Raw genomic sequence first — 26,346 nt, 5'->3', positions numbered from 1 at the left:
ATTATGCGATCCAGAAGGCACGTTCCGTCCGTCCACTAAGGGAAATCGCCGGCGTTCTCCGGGGACGCGGTAAGTGCAACACATGCGTTATACCACGCTATCACAGAGGTAACAAGCCGAGCGCTTACGCGTCTGACGACCACTTAGACAAAGTGGCCCCAGAGCGCTGGAAGCGCTTGGATAAATAACGCTTTGTGACCGACTGACAATGGCTTATGCTGTCCAAAGCGTGTTCTCGTCACGACACTTTGCTTCACAAGGGTATCGGAACTTGTTCATTCAATACTCGTACCCATTTGCTTTATAAGGATGCACATGGAGTTGAAACGGTTAACATACTTTTCAGTTTTGTAGCCTACAAAAATATTGTTCCTCTAAAATACCATGATTAAAACAATTAAAACATATTACTCGTATAAGTACCTCATCACCGTCGCTTTGAACATATTTAGATCTACAGAGGATATATAATAAGGTTTAATTAAACCCTTTTCTCATTTATTCTAGCTACTATTTTCTTGGCAGATATTCTAAATAAGAATACTTACCATTATGGTTGTTGTGAAGCAAAGTCCACCTTTGATAGATAAGATTAGATATTAGATAGGTACCTACGTCATAAGTTTTATAGACCAACATAGGAGTTACTAAGCAGTCAAAAAACATTAAACTGTCAATTCATCATATTGATAGAGATAAATGCCTCCCAAAAATGTAAATAAATAGTTACTACTTATCCACTTTAGATAAACGAAATAAAAATAAGATAAAAAGTCTCTTCTTAAAACAGTCGTATTTGTATAATAAATACAAATGTTTGCGTAAACAATAAGCATCGTTCAAACATTCACAATTATTTTCCAATTACAAATAACTAGCAGCTTGTAATTACACAAAAATACGCCGTGTTTAACGTTAAAGGTCGAACGAAATGCACGTGCGATGGAAATTCAACATGCTAACGTGCAATTAACTTGTTGGCGCATCAAAAGTAGCGTTAATAATGGCCGCTGTGTCGTTGTGAATTAAAAATATTGTTTTAGTAGAGCTGTAGCAAATCGTTTGTTCATCGAATGCCTGCAAAATAAAGAAAGGTTACTTAGAAATTAATTTGTGTTTCGACCGCAATAACACCAGTTACATTGGTGTGATTACGGTCGAAACCTACCTTTTGTTGTTAAAAAGCGGCCATTATTAGCGCTTCTTTTTTATGACAGAACATGAAGCTTTAAACAATGTGCCATAAGTATTTTAAAACAAAAATGTAGAGTCTAGTGTGCTCGACTGTACGTGCATTTCTATTTTTTTTTGCAAAATACAAACATTATTCTCTCACAACTCGAAGTGATGCTCCATTGTGATTGTTTTAGTAACGAGAACACAATATCTCGCTACAAGTACTTATACAGATCTAGTTCCGAGCCCGAGCGGACTCACTTTTTGTTTCCATGGCAGTTAGCAATTACAGAATTTTGAATAGAGCTGGCGGATCCGGCCCGGTTGTTCAAACAACTTGTTAGGCCGAGCCCTTTCTGTGCTATTCACCTCCAGTATTTAACGCTTCTACCTACTAAATTAAGTACCACTTAAAAAATACGCGACCCTCCATTGAGAACTGAATCCAACATTGCGAAAATTTTGTTAGGAGTTCTGAAAGGAATTTGCTCAGATTCAGATGGGCTTTAAACTTTTCATTTACAGATAATAATTCTGACGAATTCAATGTTACATTGTGTGATAATTAAGACTATTTCAGTAATACATTAGTTAGATTATTACTTACATCATGAATGCCAAGAACATATTCACAGAGGAATGCTACTATTAATTAAATTTAGTTTTGTGTGAGACAGTGCAAACTTAGTACGCGCATTATTAACAAAACTCCTAACAAGATCTTTGTGTGCATTATGTTTGCATAACTAATCGTATTATTCGAGGTAAATATTTATTCTAATATTAAATTGGATTATGAACTATTAATACATTATAATTTCTGTTTTTATACTTCTGACAATATACCTTTTAGACACAGGAACACGGGTAATGAAACCCATTTTCTAATAGGTACTAATACAGATATAAAAATTGGCACATTTCTAACGAATCCAAATCTCAAGTAACCCTCGGCTGAACATTGGCAACTTGCAAAAGAAACTCCCAAATTCTCGATTTTATTGGATACTCTCAACATGCACGCCTCATCAGGCCCCAATGTATTTCCAACTTGAGATGGAACATCCACTCTAATATAAGTTCTATCGCATGGTCGTAAGGTGCAAAAGGTTATGTCTACTCAGGGCTGCCAGATAAGTCCCAATATTTTATGAACTTGCGGCTCTGGCTACCTACAAACTGCACGTCGAACGTTCTCCTACCTATACTTGTTTAATATTTTCTGAAGCAAGGTAAACCAAAAATTGATCTTAGCTTTAAGATACTTTAAGATACAGCTTAACTTAACATGCGCATAGCCAAAAAATGATCGCTTGTCCAGGCATAAACCTTCTGCTTCATGTTACTTTAAAAGTTAAACACAGAGAAGATGGTATAGGAAAATAAAAAACTACAAAATCACAGCTAGTAAAATAAAACGTGTTTAATACAAAAAAAAAGAATTAAAGAGCATAATTCGTCATTTTTCCTCAACGCCCCTAAAGCAACAAAAACCTGTCATGATGTCCAAATGACTGACAACCCTATAATGTATCCTGTACGTGTAAAGAAACCGAGATCTTGGACGAGCAGTACAGGTCCCTAGAGAACCGCTCGTTCGTAAATCCAGAACGAATGTTTGTTTATGCCCGATGCGGATCAACAGGATTCGATTCACGCGCCATTTGCGAAAAGTGAAAATTATGGGTCCATCCTCTAGCCTACGGGCATCGAAAGGGTTAAAATACAGATGCAAAGAGCGCACGTAACAAACCCTATTGTTCTTTAAATAGGTCCCGAGGTCCGAACATATTGGTGTAGTATTTTCGGAGACAAAAATCTATAACTAATAGAACTCTGTCTCTAAGTAAGGTTTTCTAAAGACTGATCCGTTGAGATTAATACGAAAAACAAACAAAACATTATGAACACTTATGTAACACACTACATCATGATACGATTATCTTGACATCTACTCGACTGACGTAATGGAATTATGTTTTTCCCAAAATGTTGATGATAGTAAACGATATTTGTATAAACACTGTGAAACGTGGCTGGGTATATTAAGCCGGTCACTCCCGGCGCTCCCATGAATCAAAGCGGGCACAATTTATAGCTTTCGCCCGACGCACTGTGCCGGCGAAAACATATTTTATTATATCATCATTCGCTTCGTGTGTGACCCGCAGCCTTAACACGATATATTACCAACACCGCTTTTATTTCTTATTTATTTACTCGTACTATTGATATAATAGCCATTTAACGCTTCTATGGTCTAGTGGTCTGAGAATTGGACCCTCTGGACTCGTAGATTCTGAGTTCGATTCAGCTGTAACCGACCTAGTTTTATTTATTACTAGCTTTCCGCCCGCGGCTTCGCCCGCGTGGAATTTTGTCTGTCACAGAAAAACTTTATCGCGCGCGTCCCTGTTTCAAAAACCGGGATAAAAACTATCCTATGTTCTTTCCCGGGACTCAAACTATCTCTATGCCAAATTTCATCAAAATCGGTTGCGAGGTTTAAGCGGGAAAGCGTAACAGACAGACAGACAGACAGACAGACAGACAGACAGAGTTACTTTCGCATTTATAATATTAGTTGGGAAGTTGGGATAATATTTATAATTCGCCTTTAGTAAATAGAGATAGCCGTACTGCTGCTGAGGATACGTGGGACACTATTTAAGTTGTGAGCCTAACTATGAAAACAAAGTAGTTTATTATTAAAATTGTATTGATTGCGTTTATTGGTATTGTCTTTATTTTTTTATTTAAAGACTTTATTGCACACACAACAATGTTCTGTACAAAAAGGCGAGCATAATGCCATACGTCATTCTCTACCAGCTGACCTTGAGCAAAACAGAGATATTTAGTAGGCGGTGCTAAAAAGCTACAAAAATGTACACAATATAATACATAAAATATTATATAGTCTTTCATGNAATATGGTTATACAATATTTTATTACTGCTAGTGGAATTAATGCCTAGGGTTATCTCACTCCTACGATATATCACATGACGAGGTTTCTCTTCCATTTTTCTGACAACATCAATGTTTTCCGCCACAATAAGTCATTTTGGACGACTTTCGCAAAGTTCACTGGTGAGCCAATGACATAAAATAAGTATTATACTTCTTAAACTAGCGTTTTACAATGGTAAAGGATAGATCTTTATCACCAAAAGTGAAATTTAGCTGACCTCTTCAGTTTTGTATTGATTAACCACGTCGAAAGTCATAATAAATCTTCGCGCGAAAATGTCCGCAAGTCAATTCCATGTTTTTGTAGTCAAGATAATTTTCAATTCAATGTTAATAATACAAAACGTGCTCAAATGATAAAAAGTTTTGAGTAAGGTTGTAGTCAAAAATGACAAACTTTTCATTAAAAGTATCAGATGTCGTCTAACAACACGTTATGTTGTCGAGGCTCACAACTTAAATAGTGCCCTAGTACCTGATAATAAATGAATCTGGCTTTCTGCAAATATTCCTTTTTTTGTGTGCTTAAAAACCACATTCACGCATAATGTTAGGACGCAATTCCGGTGCTGGAGCTATTTATGCAGAGGTAGATAATTTCTGTGTGGTACATACCTATACAATAACTATAACCTCTCTGTAATGTCTAGTTACAAGAAAAACCAGAAATTAGCAAAATTAGTTTTTTAAAAATTGTGTTCCAATACTCGCGAGTACCTATATTGTTTGCTTAATTCAAAACTGAATAGAGAAATTGTTTAGAATCGGCTAACCCTAATGAGTACCCTTGGTTCGGATAATTATTCTTCAGCTCAATTTTAAGCTAGATTAATGCGACATTTGCAAAGACAGATCGCATTCATCGGGTTAGGTCCTCTTTTGAAGGATAACGTCAGATTAAGCTCTAAATATCCATATTACTTTTCTGCCTACAATGGCGAGGTTCAAAAGTAATTTTAGGGTTTTGTCTTTGTTTCTTTTCTCTGTACTTTTTTGAACAACAGTTTTGGAGTAATTAAACCGCTGTAGTTCGTTGTGAACCGATGGAAACCGCACAACTTATTTTCTTACACCAGCTATTAGCTAGTAGTAATGTGTAGTTATTATTAGTTATTAAAATAGACTAGATAGGTATGTGGAATATAAATAAAATAAAATATTCCTTCCACATTTTACAACACTATCAAAACTTCGTTATTCAACGGCTTTACGTGGCGTTGGGCATTGAGTTATAATGTACCACGTACGTTGGGTTTGAATTTCGCTATACCTAAGGGATCGGTGCCATTCACCAACTTTAGCCGCTCAAAAGGCTAAACAGAAACAACCATACCTGCACCAATGCAACTATTGCTTCCTAACTTTGTGGAAGCCCAAACTTCAATTCCGTCCGGACACTAAACACTAACATTGAAAGGAAATACAAAAGTATTGCTTGTATTCAAAACTAGCTGACCCGGCGAACTTTGTTCCGCCTTAATGGCAATAAATAAGCAGACTTAATTTCGAACGGGATAAAAAGTATCCTATGACCTTGTCCTGGCTCTAAACTACCTCCCTGACAATTTTCAGCTAAATCGGTTCAGCCGTTCTTGAGTTATAAGCGAAGTAACTAACACGACTTTCTTTTATATATATAGATAACCGATCAACTGCGAGTTACACTCGCATGCACAGGATTCCGTAGATTTTCATCATGTGATTTCAAGTCTTACGTATGTAGTTCAAAATACTTATCATGAGAAAATTCTGAAATGTCTTTTGTCTCATGCTGTATCCTCACATGAAGCGGCGACCAATCTCTAGTTGTCGAGTACAGATACCACGAAAAAGCGCGAGTTTCGTGTAGGTAGACTGTTTTCATTGACCAAGCCTCTGGAAAACCCAAGCGATACATTAATTTTGTCTAGCAGCCATATTAGTAACGGGAAAATTCTGGCCCGTGTCTGGTCTACAATATACAATACAATACAAATAGCCCAAAGGACTAAGCCTAAATATTCGTAACTATAGGTAGGTGGTAGGTAACCTTCGCGTCTGGTGCAAAACTCAGAGCACACTATCAAGCAGATGCTCTTGAGATAAAGGCAAGATTGTCTGGTACAGGTAAACAAAAGTATATAAACGATGGGGCTAATATCTATCTATATCCGTATGTTTGAGAAGCTGGATCGAAGTACTTTAAAATGTTGCTTCTAAGGAGATTTCCGTAAGTATCCTAGCTGTTAATATGGTAACTAAATTAATTGTAATGGGTTGCTTGAAGTTATAACCACTAAATAACAAGACTATCTGATTCTACATGACTTATTGGTTGTTTTTTTTGGTTTGTTGCAGTACTTTCACACTAACGTTGTTTTCGTGTATATTGTTATGCGAAAGCAATACCCTCAAAGCCAGACAAACTGTGAGAAATTTCCCTGATGGATTTTTGTTTGGTACAGCTACTGCTTCCTACCAAATCGAAGGTGGTTGGAATGCAGACGGTAGGTTTAATTTAGGTTTATTGTTAATATTTTTAATCTGACATGCTCATTGTAATGATTACGATTTTTATTTATTTTTTCACAGGAAAGTCCGAAAACATTTGGGATCATATGACTCACAATAACCCCTGCGTAACAGATGATTGTCTGAACGGAGACGTCGCCGACGACTCGTACAACCTCTACAAGAGAGACGTAGAGATGGCAAGAGAACTTGGCCTCGACTTTTACAGATTCTCTATCTCTTGGTCAAGAGTCCTACCAACTAGTTTCCCAGACAAAATAAATGAAGCAGGAGTACAATATTACAATAATTTGATTAACGAATTGTTGAAGTACAACATCGAACCAATGGTTACAATTTATCACTGGGATTTGCCCCAGAAACTACAAGAAATGGGTGGCTGGACTAATCCTCACATTGTGGACTGGTTTTCTGACTACTCTCGTGTGTTATTTGAACAGTTTGGAGATAGAGTTAAATATTGGATAACCTTGAACGAACCCCGTGAAATTTGTTATCAAGGATATGGGTCAGTCACTATGGCACCGCAGTTAAACATTCAAGGTACGGCAGAGTATATGTGTGCTAAGAACCTGTTAGTTGCTCATGCAAAAGCGTATCATATTTACGACAAAGAGTTTAGAGCAACACAGGGAGGCACCATCGGTATCACTATCAGTGCATCGTGGATGGAACCTGAAACTGAAGATCACGCCGAGGCAGCGGAAGTAATGAGGCAATTTGAGGTAATAACTAAATTTTTTGCTTACCACTCCTTATTTTTTTCTCGACTTTGATTTTAACAACATTATAATTATTACAGTGGGGGCAGTATGCTCATCCAATATTCTCAAAAGCTGGAGATTTTCCCCCTGTGATGAAGGAAAGAATAGCAGCAAAAAGCGCAGCGCAAGGTTTCCAAAGATCAAGACTGCCTGAATTTACTGCCGAGGAAGTAGAGATGGTTCGAGGATCATCAGATTTCTTCGGGCTTAATCATTACTCGTCAGTTATCGTTTTCAAAAACGAAACATCACTGACCTATGACGTTCCATCATACTATGACGATATCGAAGCCAATGGCTATCAACCTAGTGATTGGAGTGGAGCAGTCTCAAGTTGGTTGAAGGTAATAAAACCTGAAAAAAATATGTTGTCGTTGCTTTTTTCGGTTTGGTCACTTTTCTCATCTCAAGTTAAATCCTATTTCAATCTCTTATTAATTCTTCAAATAAGCTCACATAAAACAAAGCTACAGACACACATTTATATTGGAAGTTGTACTTCCGAATCCGTTAAAAATTGTGTAATGATATGAATCTTTTTCAGGACGTTCCTTGGGGATTCTACAAACTTCTTACGGCGATTAGGGAAAATTATGATAACCCTATAGTATTTATCACTGAAAATGGCTACTCAACTTACGGTGGGCTCGAGGATGAAGATCGTATCACCTACTACAGGGGTTACCTCAACGCAATGCTGGACGCTATGGAAGATGGATCTGACGTCAGAGTGTACACTGCCTGGAGTCTCATGGATAACTTTGAATGGATGCGTGGTTACACGTAAGTTTTCTTAAGTTATTCATTAATCACACGCATAGTACTGACCGGTACTCAAATATCTGTTGAAATTTAGATTCTAGATAATAGCTATGACACTAGTTAAAACAAACTCGTACATATACCGCGCCGTCCAGTCCCATATCCAATCAAACAACTACTTACTTTTGATAAATACTTTTTGTTACACAGAAAATATCGGAAATAAAGCGTAATAAAATATACTTACTCTTCCAAAAAAAAATCTTTTGTTGTAGATCTTGCATGAAGTCCAAATCTTCATTGTCGATTTTTATACTTACAGTGAACGTTCCGGACTCTACGAAGTCGACTACGAGAGCTCAGAACGCACGCGCACACCGCGCAAGTCCGCCTTCGTGTACAAGGAGATCGTGCGCACGCGCGCCCTCGACTTCAACTACAAGCCCGACACCACCGTCATGACCATCGATGAAGGACATTGAACTCACACTTGTTTTTTAAGTTTAATAAAGAAAATCTAAAATCACACCTTACCTTATTTGACTATTCTGTACACGTATTACCTGCCTGAATTTACAATTTTACTAAGCAACACTTAAATGGTAGCTCACCTACCTTTTGAAGCATTTACTGAACGTGTTAGATGTTAGATATCAGGTAAATATAGTATTTGATTTATCTATGGAATTTCCATGACGTCTTTTAAGCCAAGTATAGGTAATTGAAAAATAATACAATCTGATTCTTGTAAGCCCGTTGACGCAAAGAGTTATTTGTTTCCAAACTTGGCTTGACGTATTGCTGTGTGGTAAGATAAAGCTCGTCAGTTCAAGAGCCTACACAAGATAAGATCAAAAAGATTTATCTCCGCGATTCAGCAACTGATATTTACAAGTATATAAAGAAAACTTTGTTTTGTTTTAGTGGTGTATAAGCCAATGATCCAAACAATGTTGCGTAAAGCTCCGTAAGTAAATATTTTTACTAATATTATAAGCAGAGTAAAATATGTATGTATAATATCCTTTGAAATTTTATCCATCTAAGTCCCAAACTAATAAATTTGCCTCGAAGGGTCAATTAATAGTCATAACATGTTATTATGAATGAAGGAGGGTTAATGTCTTGATAAAATATTCTAATATTATTACAGGACACTGTTTCTAGCCCTTCTATCATGCCTGCTATTGGCTGAAACCAAGGTACTAAATGGAGCCAAACAAGACGTGAGGAAATTCCCTGATGGATTCTTATTCAGCACATCAACAGCTTCGTATCAAATAGAAGGTGCCTGGGACGCTGATGGTAAGTGTGTAATTAAGGTGTAAATTCCGAGTGTACTGCAGTGAAAATTTTGAAGTCTTCTTATTCCGTTTACATTTCAGGAAAAACCCCTAGCATTTGGGATCACGTAGCCCACGCTAGGCCCTGCTTAATTGACGAATGTCACGATGGAGATATTGCCAATGACTCTTACAACCAATACGAACGAGATGTGGAGATGATGAGGGAACTCGGACTTGATTACTACAGGTTTTCACTGTCCTGGTCTAGAATTCTACCAACAAGTTTCCCTGACAAAATCAACGAAGCCGGAGTACAGTATTACAACAATTTAATCAACGAGATGTTGAAGTACAATATTAAACCAATGATCACACTTTTCCATTGGGATTTACCGCAAAAACTGCAAGAAATGGGTGGATGGACCAACCCCGCCGTCATTGACTGGTTCACTGACTACGCACGCGTGGCATTTGAGCAGTTTGGAGACAGAGTAGACATGTGGATCACCTTCAATGAACCCCGAGAGGTTTGTTACTTAGGATATGGTAGTGCTGGACTAGCACCTCTGCTAACGATAAGTGGCGTAGCAGATTATATGTGCGCCAGACATTTGCTGTTAGCCCATGCCAAAACATATCACATGTACGACAAGGAATTCAGAGGCGAAAAAGGAGAGCTTGGTATTACACTGAGTGCAAAATGGGTCGAACCTGAAACTGAAGCTGATGCTGCAGCTGCTGAAGAGACGATGCAATTTGAGGTTTGCATTATTTTAGTAATCTATCGTAAAATAAATCATTTTAAATGTTACTCAAAAATCAATACCGGTTAGATCAATTTATTAATGTTGAAGTCTCATGAAGGTCATTATAAAGATAAAAGTCAAGAGCAAAGCCATAGCTAAATCCTCAAAGAATAAAAATATATTAGGCAAAGCTTGATACGAAAATTATTATAATTATTAGGTATTTATGACAGCCTCTTTTTTCAGTATTTCCAATACGCTCACCCAATATTCTCCAAGACTGGAGACTGGCCTCCCATCATGAAAGAAAGGGTTGCAGCTAAGAGTGCTGCACAAGGCTTTAAGAGATCAAGACTGCCAGAGTTCTCCCCTGAAGAAGTAGAATTAATTAAAGGAACTGCTGATTTCTTTGGATTGAACACTTACACAACCGAAATAGCCTATAGAAACGCGTCGGTAACGGATTATCATCCTGTTCCGTCCATCCATGATGATATAGAAGTCATTTTATACCAACCTAGCGAATGGGTAGGCTCAGCGTCGTCATGGTTGAAGGTTGGTATTAGTGTTGCTCTAAATATTTCCATACATAAAAGGACTGTGTATTTTGGAAATTTTACAAATGTAGGTATACGAGTACGTATGAGTATATAAAAAATTGTGATACTTCCAGAACGTTCCCTGGGGATTCTACAAATTGCTCACAAAAATTCGTGAGGACTACGATAACCCTCTAGTCTACATTACTGAAAATGGAATGTCAACCCGCGGTGGACTGGAAGATGATGACCGCATCAGCTACATCAGGTCATACATGGATGTCATGCTGGACGCCATAGAAGAAGGCTCCGACATCGGAATGTATTCTCTCTGGAGTCTTATGGACAACTTTGAGTGGATGAGGGGATACACGTAAGTTCATTGATTTTCACGGGTGTCTTTGGTTAATCTATTCATTAAAGCTTTTGCCCGCGGCTTCACCCGCGTGAAATTTCGTTTGTCACAGATCGTCATAAATTATAGCCTGTATGTTATTCTAGGTTATAAACAATAATACTGTAAAGTTTCATCAAAATCCGTTCAGTAGTTTTTGCGTGAAAGAGTAACAAACAAGTATTAAGTAGGAAATATTAGTAGGATTTGCCAAACATTGATGTGATGAGCAAATAAATAATGAAAATGCACAAATATTAGAGGAGCGAAATGTCTAACCGATAACCTTTTCTATTACAAATTAGGTACCTTACTTTACTGTATTGAACAAGAAGCTAGGAAAAAAAAATTTTTTGAATAATTATTCATTATCTTTTTCTACAGCGAGCGTTTCGGTATCTACGAAGTAGACTACGAGAGCCCGGAGCGAACGCGCACGCCGCGCAAGTCCGCCTTCGTGTACAAGGAGATCGTGCGCACGCGCGCCCTCGACTTCAATTACGAGCCCGACACCACCGTCATGACCATCGATGAAGGACACTGATGCTCTTGCAAACTGAAACCTGACTGAACGTAACACAATAAAAACGTTTCAAAACTTAAATTTATATTTTATTACATACCATTATTCAACTTTGATACCAAAACTCAAAAATAAGACGCACAAAAATCAGAACATGTAAAATCATGATTCGATTTTATTGATTCTTAAACAAAATGAAAGTCATAAATGCTAAATTCATAATACTGCCGAAATTCTAATTATAATTACTCATAGAATTCATTGGAAAACTATCTACCTACTGTTAGATGAACCAAAATACTGGCCGATTGAAGTCGATAAAATATAAAATTTGTATCTGGGCAATAAGGCACAAAAATTTCAACTATTACTATGATTTATGCTATGAGTGGCAATTAAGAGAGACATCACGAATTAGTTGGGTTCAGCGCGAGTAGAACTAGAAAACTATAAAGCTAATTCTATTCCAAAGTTAAAGAAACATGGCATATCCCTCATCTTGTCTCATTCATCATGATGACAGTTTGCTCACAGCTGAAAAATATTATTTTCTTCTTAGGCAAATATGACTAGTGGGACACATTACACTTTCATAAGAAGTTAATAACACTCTAGACTACATTTAGACAGTTTGTGCTCTTTACGACCACCTACCACAAATACTTTTAAATAAAAAAAAAATTCACTAACCTGTCACATTTTCAATTTGCTCGAAAAAATAAGCACAAAAAAATAAAATAATGTAATAAGCTTAGGTATAATCTTCACTCAAGGGGGTAAACCTTAAAAAGATAAAAAAAACGTAGGTAGGTAATTTATCATACTTATATCATTGCAATATTTTGTATGGTGTCATATTATTATGATTATCCATCAAGTTAGATTGTGTTCAAATAAAGATGAATTATCTTAAATGTGACATACACTCGTGTCGGTGAATTTACCAAAGCAATCATAGAAAAGCATATCATATATTAAGTGGCGCAGGGGTTTTTTAACGCATGATATATCATGATAATTCATCTTTATTTGAACACAATCTAACTTGAAGGATAAACTCGTATTAGTTTACTGGTTGTTGCCAACTGTACCTCTAGTAGGAAAAACTTTCGAGTTCGTTTCGTTGCGTATTCAAAGTGTCATCGAAAAATTTTGTATGAAAAATTAAACAGCGCCCCCTATATTATAGCCGCCCTAGGGGGCGCTGTTTAATTTTTCATACAAAATTTTTCGATGACACTTTGAATACGCAACGAAACGAACTCGAAAGTTTTTCGTACTAGAGGTACTGNNNNACTGAAATCTGCATCTGCACTTAAAATTTTTAATATTTTTACTATACACATAAAGGCAGACTTTAAAAAATTTAAAAAAAATGTCCGTGATGAATATTTGCCTATTAGGTATACCAACTCTCACGTCCGAAATACCGCAGTGTCTTAAGACAAAAGTCTTTGACCAGTGTGTGTTGCCAGTGATGGTATAAGTACGGATCTGAGACGTGGTCGCTTACTATGGGCACTATGGACCTCATAAGAAGCCTCAAGGTCACCCAAAGGGCGATGGAGCGTGCTATGCTCTTAGTTTCCATGCGTGATCGAATCAGAAATGAGGAGATCCGTAAGAGAACCAAAATGACTGACATAGCCCGCAGAATCGCTAAAATCAAGTGGCAGTGTGTGGGGCACATAGCTCGTAGAGCTGATGGCCGCTGGGGCAGGAAAGTTCTCGAGTAGAGACCACGAGCCGGAAAACGTAGCGTGGGCAGGCCTCTCACTAGGTGCACAAGCGATCTGGTGAAGGTCGCGGGATGTGCCTGGATGCGAGCGGCGTCGGACCGATCTTTGTGGATATTCTTGGTGGAGGCCTTTGTCCAGCAGTGGACGCCTTTCGGCTGAAACGAACGAACGAACAAACGAACAAACGAATACCAACTCTCTAATAGCTCTCTTTTTGTAGCTCCAACTATTAATTTCTGTATTTTCATTTGACTACGAGTAAAGAGAGGTCTTAGCATAATTTTCAGCCCGCGTTAATTTGGCTTTCACAGAATGTCTTTATCCATCCATATTCTATGGCCTGTACAAGGATAAATGTAGAGGTCTAATGGTGAAAGAATTTTTCAATTCGATCCAGTAGTTTCGGAGCCTATTGGATACAAATCTATTATATAAAAGAAAGTCGTGTTAGTTACTCCACTTATAACTCAAGAACGGCTGAACCGATTTAGCTGAAAATTGTCAGAGAGATAGTTTAGAGCCAGGAGAAGGACATAGGATACTTTTTATCCCGTTATTTATTGCCATTAAGGCGGAACAAAGTTCGCCGGGTCAGCTAGTAAACAATAAAATCTTTCCTCTTTAAATAATATCAGTGAAGATAGTTTAGACAATAGAAATTACTTTTAAACACTGTCATGGTTTTGGATTCGGCCTATAGAAAAATAGTGTCTTAATTGTTATTACGAAAGCTAAACACAACAACAAACGTGTGGCAAATTGGACCGAACAGATGACAATATCCGATGGCATTATCTCTTTAAGATATTCCTTTGCCGATACAAGTACCTAGATAGGTACTTGAGATAAACACAATAGATAGAATACTCACGTTAAATTGGGCGAGCTATATATAAATAATTGAAATACCGTTAAAACTCGCAGTGTTGCTGAGACTGGGCGAAAGAAGGCCAAAATGCTTCTACTTAGGAGAGCTCCGTGAGTACTAGCTGCTAAAATAACACAGCGTATCCACTCCGAAATCACATTTTATGTACCTATCAATTTGATAATTATGTAACTTTTTGATACTAACTATGTACAAATAACTTACAAGGCTCAGAACTTTCTAGACAGTATTGGTGTTGTTCCGATGACTTCCTTATTGTTATTAAATCTCTCTCATTATCCGACATTTCGAATTTTCGATCGGTCACCTACAAAACAGGTTGGATAACTAAGTAATATTAGCTAGAATTATAATTACTAACATAGTTGTACGAGTATAAGGCAATACAAACCATGTGGATCATCGTTATCTTTAAATAATAAAATTTATATAAAAAGTCGTACAGTTGACAATATGATCACTTATGGATACGACGTTACTTTACGAGATTTTGTAGTGGGTAGTGTTTTATGAATGCGGGGATCAAAACATTATTATCACGACAAATAAGTATCACAACAATTCACCAGCTTACCTATATCTGAAACTGTTGGCAAACTAACCAAATTTCGGTGCAATAATAACGTAGATCGAAAGCTCCTGCTCATTAAGCACAGCCGTCCCGCGCTACGAGCTTAGTGCGTGCAATGCTACAACGCTCAGGGGCGTTTGTTAGGCTTTGCATTGTTTGTTATTTGGATTCGCACCCTAATTGCGGATGCATTGGACTACGTTTACTCATACAAAGTTTGGTAGCATTAAATCCAATAAGGTTACGTAAATAATAAATAGAAAACGATTCGTTTTTGTTTATTTACCAAAGCTGTTTGTTTCCTTTCACTCGTTTTTGCTCGCTCAGTCATATAATGTTGTTTCTGTCTGTTGCAGGACCGTGATACTAGTCTTATATTCATGTATATTACTTTGCGAAAGTAAAACTGTAAATGAAGTCAGACATCATGGGAGAAAGTTCCCCGATGGCTTCCTGTTTGGAGCAGCAACCGCCTCCTACCAAATTGAAGGCGGTTGGGACGCAGATGGTTGGTATATTTCAAGAAACCTTACAAGAGGGAAATATTATTTATATTTTATGTATAATTTTTAAAGTATGATATAAAAATAATGCATTCTTTCGCAGGAAAGACCGAAAATATTTGGGATCATATGACTCATAACGAACCCTGCTCAACCGATGATTGTCTGAACGGAGACGTCGCCGATAACTCGTACAACCTCTACAAGAGAGACGTAGAGATGGCAAGAGAACTTGGACTTGACTTCTACAGATTTTCTATCTCTTGGGCGAGAATTCTTCCAACCAGTTTCCCAGATAAAATAAATGAAGCTGGAGTACAATATTACAACAATTTGATTGACGAATTGCTGAAGTACAACATCGAACCTGTGGTAACAATTTATCACTGGGATTTGCCCCAGAAACTGCAAGAAATGGGTGGCTGGACCAACTCTTTCATTACAGACTGGTTTGCTGACTACTCCCGAGTATTATTTGAGCAATTTGGAGATAGAGTTAAATACAGTGTNTATTGGATCACTATTAATGAGCCCCGCGAGGTTTGCTATCAAGGATACGGAACAAACACCAAAGCTCCACGATTGAACATAACCGGCATGGCCGAATATATGTGTGCCAAGAACCTGTTAGTTGCTCATGCTAAAGTATATCACATTTACGACCAAGAGTTTAGAGCAACACAGGGAGGCACCATTGGTATCACACTCAGTGCACAATGGTATGAACCTGAAAATGAAAATCATGCCGAAGCTGCAGAGACACTCCTACAGTTTGAGGTGATTGAACTTTTTTATTTTACTCGTATTCATAATCTTTCTTATGTGCTTATACATCTGGCCAGAGTTGACAAATTATACATTTGCTTCAAGTAAACTACATTTTCTGTGATGATCATAATTTTTCTGCAACATAATAGTGGCTGAAGACCTAAGCTGAAGACCCAATATTCCTTCTACATACCTACCTATATTAGCTTATTAATAGTAAATTATTATTAATTTCAGTGGGGAGAGTACGCTCATCCAATATTCTCCAAAACTGGAGACTTCCCCCCTGTAATGAAGGAGAAGGTAGCGGCAAAGAGCGCAGCGCAAGGTTTCCCAAGATCAAGACTACCCGAATTCACTGCTGAAGAAATAGAGATGGTTCGTGGATCGTCAGATTTCTTCGGACTAAATCATTACACAACGTACTTGGTATACTCAAACGAATCGTTGGAATATGATGCACCATCATACTACGATGACATTGAAGCTAAATTGTATCATCCTAACCATTGGAGCGGAGGAGCATCGGTTTGGTTGAAGGTAAAAAATATTTTATTTAATCACTCGCACTGTGCTAAAAATTCAAATTCAAAAGCTAATCATGCATCTTACTTACTGCAGAATATTCCCTGGGGATTCTATAAACTGCTGACGAAGATTAGGGAGGACTATGACAACCCTCCAGTTTACATCACTGAAAACGGCTTTTCAACTCGAGGGGGCCTTGATGATGATGATCGTATTATTTACTATAGAGGCTACCTGAATGAAATGCTGAACGCCATTGAAGAAGGATCAGACATTAGAATGTACACTGCCTGGAGTCTTATGGATAACTTTGAATGGATGCGTGGATACACGTAAGTCTCTTTGTTTATAAACACTTTCAAAAACTGGTATGTTATCTAAGTTTCACTTAGAACCATACCGTGAATCAAATCGTTAGTTATTTATAATGCTACCGAAAAAAAATATACAATTTTATTAATACTTTTTGGGAAAACATCTGAACAAATCTACTCTGGAAATGGTACCCTTTATTGCCGTTTTTAGGCTTAAGACAAGGCCAAGCTTTACAGCTTCAAGTTTGTTTGAAGTATAGGTAAATTTGATAAAACATATTTGCTCTGTCATGACATGATGATGATGAATCATATATCTTGATGGGTTCGTTGGTGGTTTTGGGTATTGCCAAAACATGCCCATCAAAATTTTGTTTCGTGCCTTTCTGTCTATCTTATCGTTCATCTGTTTAAGAGCCAGATAAAGATATTTTTATGTAAGATTTTGGCAACATTGTTGAAGCAAAGTGAAGTACCTAAAATAAATAAACTAGCTGTTACCAATCTGATATAGGCAGATCTCACTTGACATACCTATTCGTGAGCCGAACAGAGCACATAATAGATTCAAAGTAGATTTACTTATTATTTGATTTAAATTACGATACAAGTTTCACATGCAATCAAAATTGAATCTACTTATTAGTTCTACAGATTTCTTTCCCAATTTCTGCGTAAGGTGACAGTTTTCCCTACTTTCAGAATAAACTAATTTACTGTACTCTACTGGTGCTGTCGCTGGTTAAGATTGACCAAATCATAATTTTTGGTTATAACTACATAATATATGTATTCCGGTTATTTTAATTACTTTCAATACTTGCAGCGAACGTTTTGGACTCTACGAAGTGGACTACGAGAGCCCAGAACGCACGCGCACACCGCGCAAGTCCGCCTTCGTGTACAAGGAGATCGTGCGCACGCGCGCCCTCGACTTCAACTACGAGCCCGACACCACCGTCATGACCATCGATGAAGGACACTGATTAATACAAAAAGACTTGTAAAAACAACTATTAAGTTGTTTTTACAAGTCTTTTTAATATTAATTAGTAAAATTTTCTGATTAGGAAATAAAAACAATGCTCACTTTTAATTTCTATTTACTTTCATTCGTTCGTTCGTTTCAGCCAAATGACGTCCACTGCTGGACAAAGGCCTCTCCCAAAGCTTTCCACAATGAACGGTCCTGCGCTGCCCGCATGGGCAGGCCTCCTACTAGGTGGAGCGACGATCTATTTACTTTTAGACAATTTTTGGAACAAAGAACAACTAGATGATTAGAAAGCTAAAGCTTCACTATCTATTAAAAAATCGGCCAAGTGCGAGTCGGACTCGCGCACCGAGGGTTCCGTACAAACCTGCAAGGTTTTTTTTTTAGCTGCAAGGTTATTGGTAGTTACTTCTTTTTTGGTTATATCTATTACATTGTATGGATTTACGTTAAGCAAGCGAGAAGTGGTTTCATGGATGTGGCGTTGTGTGACGAATCTAGGGCATTGTGTAAGAAGATGTTCCCATGTTTGTGGCGTTTGGTCGTCACAGGGACAGTAGTCATCTGCGACGATATGGAAACGTTTTAAGTAGCTTTTGTGATATAAACGATCATTGCAAACGTTGTGATAGGGATAGAGACATGTAATTTTTGGTTTTACGAAGGTAATACGATAGAGACTAATACAAAGTAATAAAAACCACCGGTTATAGGGGCGTTTTTTGGAGAAATTTATCGAATAACCAAAAAAACACGAATTTAAAAGCAGATTTTGTTCAAAAAGTATCATTTTTTATTATTTGTTGGCCTTTTTTATGTATTTTATGTATTTTTTTAGTATCGCCTGTTATTTGGCATTATTACTGTTTTTATTTTATCAGGATATACCGCTTAGTTTAAAAGTTATTACGTTTTCTTTACAATAAGTAATTGGAAGAAAAAAAATTCTGTAAAAAAATAAAAAAAATCTCAAAAAATTTTTGACCTCTTTTTTGTCGATAAAAATAGGTCTAGTTTCATCAATTTTCATATGTACACTTTAACGTGACTCACACTGTATATTTCTCGGCCGATACTTCGCATATGTGTCTATTATGGTGTTTAACCAGGCTAATAGGGACGGCTCGGTAGTCCGGTGATTTATGCATCTTGGCAGCAGCCTTAGCCGCCGAGTCTGCCTCCTCATTGCCGTCGAATCCAGCGTGGGCCTTGATCCACGCGAATTCGATGTCTAAGCTGGATGAGCGGGCTTGGTATAGCAGTCAGTGAATATCAACGGCCAACTGGTTATGGCTGCTGCCATTTTGCAACTCTGCGAGGCCGGATCTGCTATCAGAGAGTATGAGTGTGTTTGGGAGTTGAAAGTCAAGTATGTATTTACAAGCCCTCTGTATAGCGAGCATTTCTGCTTGCACTGAGCAGCCACCATGAAGTTTGAGCCTCTTGACGACTGGTGGTTGTGAGTTGGTTGAGTCTTTGACGACAAATGCAGCCCCTACGCAGTCGTCAATTTTGCTTCCATCAGTATATATGAGCCAGGTATGATTGGCACCAGCCTGATTTAGATCTGATGAGGAGGTGATTTCCCCAAACTGAATGCCGATCCTTTCAGACGGGTGGAGAAATTTGGACGGATGACAGAGTTTCTCGATGTTGATATCTCGGGGTAGAAAAGATGTTGTACCAGAGAGTTTAGTGGTCTCAAATTCTCAATATCAGCAACCATTGCGACCTTTGCTGGAAGCGGGGTAAGCTGTGAGAGAGTGATTGCAGCGGCAGTGCTGATCGTTCTTAAACCCCGGATGATCTTTATTGCGCAAGGTTTACAATGTTCGTTCATTATGACAATCGAGTCATAACTATGGTATTTTTATTGCAAAATCAAATTCATAACATTACAATGGGGAAAGATGGAGGAGCATAAATTTAAGACAAAGATCTCTTTATCGTTTAAGTAATCCTTTATTTTATATTAACACATATCATTTATCTATAACACATTCATGTGGAAAAAAGTAATAAGTTTATATTTATTAAAAAATATACAGGGTGTTAGGTAAATGGGTATATGAGCCGACACTAGCCCATGTTAACACGGGCATATAAATGGTATGGTGAAATCAGAAAATTGATATATTTTAATTATTTTAATTTTCATACAAATCGGATTTTTTAAAATTTATTTTGTATGAAAATTAAAAATATTAAAATGAAGATATCAATTTTCTGACTTCACCATACCATTTATATGCCCATGTTANGAAGGATCTGACATTAGAATGTACACTGCATGGAGTCTCATGGATAACTTTGAATGGATGCGTGGATACACGTAAGTCTCTTTGTTTATAAACACTTTCAAAAACTGGTATGTTATCTAAGTTTCACTTAGAACCATACCGTGAATCAAATCGTTAGTTATTTATAATGCTACCGAAAAAAATTATACAATTTTATTAATACTTTTTGGGAAAACATCTGTACAAATCTACTCTGGAAATGGTACCCTTTATTGCCGTTTTTAGGCTTAAGACAAGACCAAGTTTTACAGCTTCAAGTTTATTTGAAGTGTAGGTAAATTTGATAAAACATATTTGATGATGATGAATATATCTTGATGGGTTCGTTGGTGGTTTTGAGTATTGCCAAAACATGCCCATCAAAATTTTGTTTCGTGCCTTTCTGTCTATCTTATCGTTCATCTGAACAAGTAGAACTTAAACGTCATTTAAGAGCCAGATAAAGATATTTTTATGTAAAATTTTGGCAACCTTGATGAAGCAAAGTGAAGTGCCTAAAATAAATAAACTGTTGTTACCAATATGATATAGGCAGATCTCACTTGACATATCTACCTATTCGTGAGCCGAACAGAGCACATAATAGATTCAAAGTAGATTTACTTATTATTTGATTTAAATTACGATACAAGTTTCACATGCAATCAAAATTGAATCTACTTATACTTAGTTCTACAGTTTTCATTCCCAATCTCTGTGTAAGGTGACAGTTTCCCCTACTTTCAAAATAAACTAATTTACTGTACTCTATTGGTGCTGTCACTGGTTACGATTAACCAAACCATAATTTTTGGTTATAAGTATATGTAATCTGGTTATTTTAATTACTTTCAATACTTGCAGCGAACGTTTTGGACTCTACGAAGTGGACTACGAATGCCCAGAACGCACGCGCACGCCGCGCAAGTCCGCCTTCGTGTACAAGGAGATCGTGCGCACGCGCACCCTCGACTTCAACTACGAACCCGACACCACCGTCATGACCATCGATGAAGGACACTGATTAATACAAAAAGACTTGTAAATACAACTTAATATTAGTTAAATTTTCTGATTAGGAAATAAAAACAATGCTCACTTTTAATTTCTATTTAAATTCATTCGTTCGTTCGTTTCAGCCAAATGACGTCCTCTGCTGGACAAAGGCCTCTCCCAAGGCTTTCCACAATGAACGGTCCTGCGCTGCCCGCGTGGGCAGTCCTCCTACTAGTAGGTGGACCGACGATCTATTTACTTTATTATACATTTTTTTGGAACAAAGAACAACTAGATGGTTTAGAAAGCTAAAGCTTCACTATCTATTAAAAACCAAAGCTTATAGAGACACAAACACATTAAAACCAGACCTTAGGAAACAGCCACAAAGCCGGTCTTTATGACCTATGTAGTTTGTCAAGAGCGATAAGAGAGTAATAAAAATAAGATTATACCAAAGTGCATACTCCGTACAAAGTAAATAAGCAAGTTCCGAAAATTGACAATGTTTCAAAAGTTATACGCGCATTATCCCTCCAGTCGGGCGAGGACGAAAAATCGAATGTCAAAGTATGATTGATAGACTGTTCGTCCCCTGGCTAGGGTTGCCAAGTGTCTTTTTCGCCGTTTGTCTTTTTACGGATGTGTCCCGCCAAATATTTTTTTGTTCGTCTTTTGGTTTTTATGGGGTTTTTATGTGGCTGCCGCGCTAGTCGAAAGTCCAGCGCACAAGTAAAGCCATGAGACGCGAGTTTCTACAAGCTTTATTTATTATATGTTTCGCCTTTTAGTACATAATATCAGGACGTTTAAAAAGCTATGATTAGCAATAAAAAAGTATATCCGGCTTTTAGGGTTAAATTTCCGGGCAAATTAAGCACCGAGTCCGGCTTTTGTGTTTTTGGACTTGGCAACCCTACCCCTGGCGCTCCGGAATTTACGCGTCCGGGAAACAAAGGACACCATGTCACTCTGCTTTTCCATATCCATACATTTACGTCAGGTTATCGATATTCGTGAAATATCCTCTTCGTGTCTGATGTTTACTTCGATTATTAAATTCTTGGAGTAATTACGCTGCAATATTTATGCTGTTCCATTATTTTCGTGAATTTAAAGTTATGAAACAGATTTTTTTTTAGTAGTGCCAGTGAGTGAGTTCAATATTGGGTAGTTAGTGAAGTCTACTTACCCATGATTATCAAATAATCACAACACAGTTACTTACAAGTCTTAATAATTTTCATCACAAAATATAATTTTCTTCTACGTGTAGACACTTTTCAGAACACAAAAATATATTTACTATGTATTCCCTTTTTTCGAATAGTAAATAATATAGGTAGAATCGTGATCAAAGCCTTCAAAAACACGTACACCTAGGAGGTGTCGATTACCTCAATAATTCTCGCCGCCTCAGTAAAATGTCGCAATAAAAGGGATGCCTATTCTGGATATCAACGACTTTACGTAAGTCCGAACTATGTATTCATTTGTTTTTTGTAACCTTAGCGACGTTCATTTCCTTTCATTAATTATGTTCAGTTAGGCCTTTTGTTTTATTTTTATTTAGTTTAGGAATTATTTTACTTACATGACCTGAAAAGATCTTGAGGTATAACGGTCTAGGTACGTAACAATGATACCAAAGAATACTTAACTCATTGCAATTTTGTGTCGCTAATCACCGATATTATTTTACCTAATACCTATAATATTAGTCTATGCAATCTCGTACAGAGTTTATTAACATTGCATCAAACATACGTTTAAATAAAAGTAAGTACTTGTAAAATAAATTCAATAAAAATATTATTTTTGACACGTCACTGTCGTGCGATGCAAAGATAGCGATTCGGTAACTTCGGCGCGTGTCCCCCGATCTCTTTGTGATTTCGCCCTTTGATCTCCGCCTATGAGGCACTCTCGCGTATTCCAAATACCTTCCACCTTTGCTTTGACCAATCGTTTCCATAGATCGGGATTTTTACTGACGACTTATACTTTTCGTTCGATTTCAGAGTGTTACATTTCGCTCTTATGTTTATTTCAGCCTCCATTTTGCCGACTGTGAAACGGATTATGGTTTCTTTTGTGTGTGGAACTCTTTTTGTGGAAAATTATGGATTTGACAAATATGATCGTCCTTATTTGTATGTTTAATTTACATGTGCAGACATGATACATATTCGATTGTGACTTTGTGACATTCCAACGCCGCGACGCCTATACGGCTAGCACGAAAATCTTTCGAGTTCAAATCGTTTGCGTATTCGAATCGCCATCAAAATATTTAGTACGAAAACTACAACAGCGCCCTTGTGAATGTGTCGTAAAGTGAATTTAGTATGAGAAATGGTTGCACGAAACTTATTTTGAGAATGAAAATCGTTTAGATAACGTGACAATTTTCATTCGAAGGTTTGGTATCGAATTTTGTTGAATACGCAAACGATTCGAAGACGAAAGTTGTTCATACTAGAGGTACTGTTCACCTTACTAACTAATGGAATCGCACCTTACATTACTTGCGATGTTACATTACATTTACTTGTGATGTTCAAAGAAATACCAAATGTTGCAAGAATGATCCGCAAACCCAGCTTGAAGTCAAATTACACTAGCACAGCGCATAAGGACTATAACAATTTCCACTTCGGAACAGTTTGCGGCTATCATGACTCGGGTTACCAAGATATCTTGCTTAGTTGGGATATTTAAACGAAAATAAACTTTCCCACTAGGTTCTCAGTCAATAGAGGCAAAATAAGCGACATTTTGAACAAAGAATAATCTAGTAATGTCTTTTCCCGCAAGATTTGATTTTATTTTGATGGTGGTAGTAAGTAGTTAAAAATTCAAAACCATTCTACTTGTCCATTAAGAACTGCCCATCCACTGTCTTAGCATCGCACGATAAACAAAAATCTGTTGTTGTTGTCAGTTTTCGTTGTTTCCATTTTTCAACTCATATACTTACTTGATTAATTTAACTGAAATAGTCATTTTTAGCTGTCTCCAATATTTCTCATCTTCAATGTCGTTTTTGGTGATCCTAGCGTAGAATTGCGGGATGCGTCAGCTAAGACGATGTGGTGCAGACAATACCTACCTCCGTGCTCGTTCCAGTGACAGCGCGATCTGCTGAAGTGCTGAAATAGAAGCGCTATTCCGATAACGACGCCGATGTATTCGTCAGTCATCCATCTCTCTCACTTCCCTTGAAATAAAGATATACGNGATATGCATGACAGTGATAGATGTACGCGTTTTGCGAAGTAGATTCATAGTTTTCTGATAGTGGTAAATAATACTATGGTTCATATACTTAATTATCAGTATAAAGTAACAGGCATAAAGACCTTTGGGCTCTTACCAACATTTTCGGCCCAAACTTTCGTAGTCAGCCACAGTCGCTACGAACGGAGAAGTGCTACGAGACCACAAACTATTGCTACGAGATACTTCGTAGAACTACGAAAGCTACGATACCGTTAATCGAGCTATTACCTAAATAGAAGTTTTAATAGTTCCCGTTATGCAAGAGCAGTAGTTTGTTTAATAACGGTGGGGGGTTCAGAAGCGCAATTGGGAGGCTGCCACGTGCCGCAAAGCGGACTTGAAGACCGCTACACTATTCCTGCTCTGACTTCGCAAATAATCATTTTACTATGCACGTCTGTACTTACAACTTTCGTGTTTATTTTCAAGAATTTACTACATTTTTTTTTATGATATGATATCATTGGACAGCTGAAAAAATACAGATCTAATCTATTAAGACCGCTATAAACCCGAAGCTTTGTGTCTAGTTTATGTACAAGAGTAATAAAACATACACATTTAACAGCAGTGAAGATATCTTACACCGCATATTCTTGTTTTATTTTCGTGTTTATGGATAAGCCTACCAAAACCCTTATTATTTCGACCTACTAATCTACCCAGAAAATAATGAGTTTTTGCAACACAACACGATCAAGTTTCATAAAGGATCGGCCTTTCAAATCACACTGCCCCGCATCTCCACTCGATCTAGTGGCGTATAGCCACTTTGTGTGTACTGTGTACAGACGACAGCAGAATACCCATTGTTGTTGCAAATTCGCTCCTAATCCAACTGCATAAGACCCCACACGGTTTACCTTGACGTGCCGTCGTCGGTACATTGCCTGGAGTCACCTTTATTACGTTTTTCCACTAGTTTTAAAACTGAGCGCACACGAACGCCGCTAAATCAACTTTATACGCGGGCCAGAGTGCAGCATTATTTTTAAAGTGAAATTAAGTTTTGGCCACTGTAACTTATTGTCCTTGGAACGTGTTCGTTTTTAGGGTATTTGTTAAACTAGGTACTACTTTAAAAGCAAATGGTAAATATTAATTTACTTAGTAAACAATTCGAGATACCTATTTGAACGAAAACTTTTAATTTAGTTTGCAAAGAGTAAAAAACACTTCTAATACGGATCTTAAACCTTTAAATTCCTTCTAGAAATGAGGTCAAAACTCACATTAAAGAGGCNCTGCATAAGACCCCACACGGTTTACCTTGACGTGCCGTCTCTACATTGCCTGGAGTCACCTTTATTACGTTTTTCCACTAGTTTTAAAACTGAGCGCACACGAACGCCGCTAAATCAACTTTATATGCGGGCCAGAGTGCAGCATTATTTTTAAAGTGTTGGCCTCTGTAACTGTGTGCTTACCATGAGTTTACGTTAGGTGTGCTCGCTAGCGACTGCGTAAAAAAATGACATTAATTGTATGACATATTGTGCAGCGCCCCTAGCGGCTACTTTCAAGAAACAAAATCTTCATAGAGATTTTTTACGTACTCGCTAGCGAGCACACCTAACGTAAACTCATGGTACGAGTAGGTACACTGATTGTCCTTGGAACGTGTTCGTTTTTTAGGGTGTTTGTTAAACTACTACTGTAAAAGCAAATGGTAAATATTAATTTACTTAATAAACAAACTTTAAGGTAACACATTCGAGATACCTTTGAACGAAAACTTTTAATTTGGTTTGCAAAAAGTAAAAAACACTTCTAACACTGATCTTAAACCATTAAATTTCTTCTGGAAAT

General features: G+C 37.4%; 2 protein-coding genes across 3 annotated transcripts; both read left to right on the top strand.

Annotated features, from left to right (window-relative positions):
• Positions 1 to 6,314: 6,314 nt before the first annotated feature.
• On the top strand, positions 6,315 to 11,711 carry LOC114350792 (lactase-phlorizin hydrolase-like). Its single transcript, XM_028301724.1, has 12 exons — positions 6,315 to 6,358; positions 6,487 to 6,635; positions 6,721 to 7,385; positions 7,463 to 7,768; positions 7,969 to 8,207; positions 8,509 to 8,663; positions 9,111 to 9,153; positions 9,340 to 9,491; positions 9,572 to 10,233; positions 10,465 to 10,773; positions 10,892 to 11,130; positions 11,536 to 11,711. The coding sequence occupies exons 1-12, from the start codon at positions 6,336 to 6,338 to the stop codon at positions 11,693 to 11,695; spliced, it is 3,102 nt and encodes a 1,033-aa protein (XP_028157525.1). The 5' UTR covers positions 6,315 to 6,335; the 3' UTR covers positions 11,696 to 11,711.
• A 2,637-nt stretch (positions 11,712 to 14,348) lies between these two features.
• LOC114350791 (myrosinase 1-like) lies at positions 14,349 to 21,350 on the top strand. 2 transcript variants are annotated; one of them, XM_028301723.1, is made up of 6 exons: positions 14,349 to 14,391; positions 15,230 to 15,381; positions 15,480 to 16,153; positions 16,382 to 16,684; positions 16,766 to 17,004; positions 21,124 to 21,350. In XM_028301723.1, exons 1-6 carry the CDS (start codon positions 14,369 to 14,371, stop codon positions 21,281 to 21,283), a joined length of 1,551 nt encoding a protein of 516 aa, XP_028157524.1. In that variant the 5' UTR covers positions 14,349 to 14,368; the 3' UTR covers positions 21,284 to 21,350. The 2 variants fall into 2 exon arrangements, with proteins under 2 accessions (XP_028157524.1, XP_028157523.1); XM_028301722.1 differs by lacking the exon at positions 21,124 to 21,350 and adding an exon at positions 17,813 to 18,075.
• Positions 21,351 to 26,346: the final 4,996 nt, after the last annotated feature.

This window comes from Ostrinia furnacalis, unplaced genomic scaffold, assembly GCF_004193835.3.
Source record: "Ostrinia furnacalis isolate ACB-3 unplaced genomic scaffold, ASM419383v2 OfSCF0986, whole genome shotgun sequence".
Taxonomy (NCBI): domain Eukaryota; kingdom Metazoa; phylum Arthropoda; class Insecta; order Lepidoptera; family Crambidae; genus Ostrinia; species Ostrinia furnacalis.
The sequence above is the reverse complement of the archived record's forward strand: the minus strand, read 5'-3'. Positions and strand labels throughout refer to the sequence as shown.

Bases quoted from the DNA above. Each gene is read 5' to 3' on its own strand.
- LOC114350792 (XM_028301724.1), top strand. From the start codon at position 6,336: ATGTTGCTTCTAAGGAGATTTCC. The intron at 6,359-6,486 runs GTAAGTATCCTA...GGTTTGTTGCAG, and splicing joins TTGCTTCTAAGGAGATTTCC to TACTTTCACACTAACGTTGT. The intron at 7,386-7,462 runs GTAATAACTAAA...TAATTATTACAG, and splicing joins AAGTAATGAGGCAATTTGAG to TGGGGGCAGTATGCTCATCC.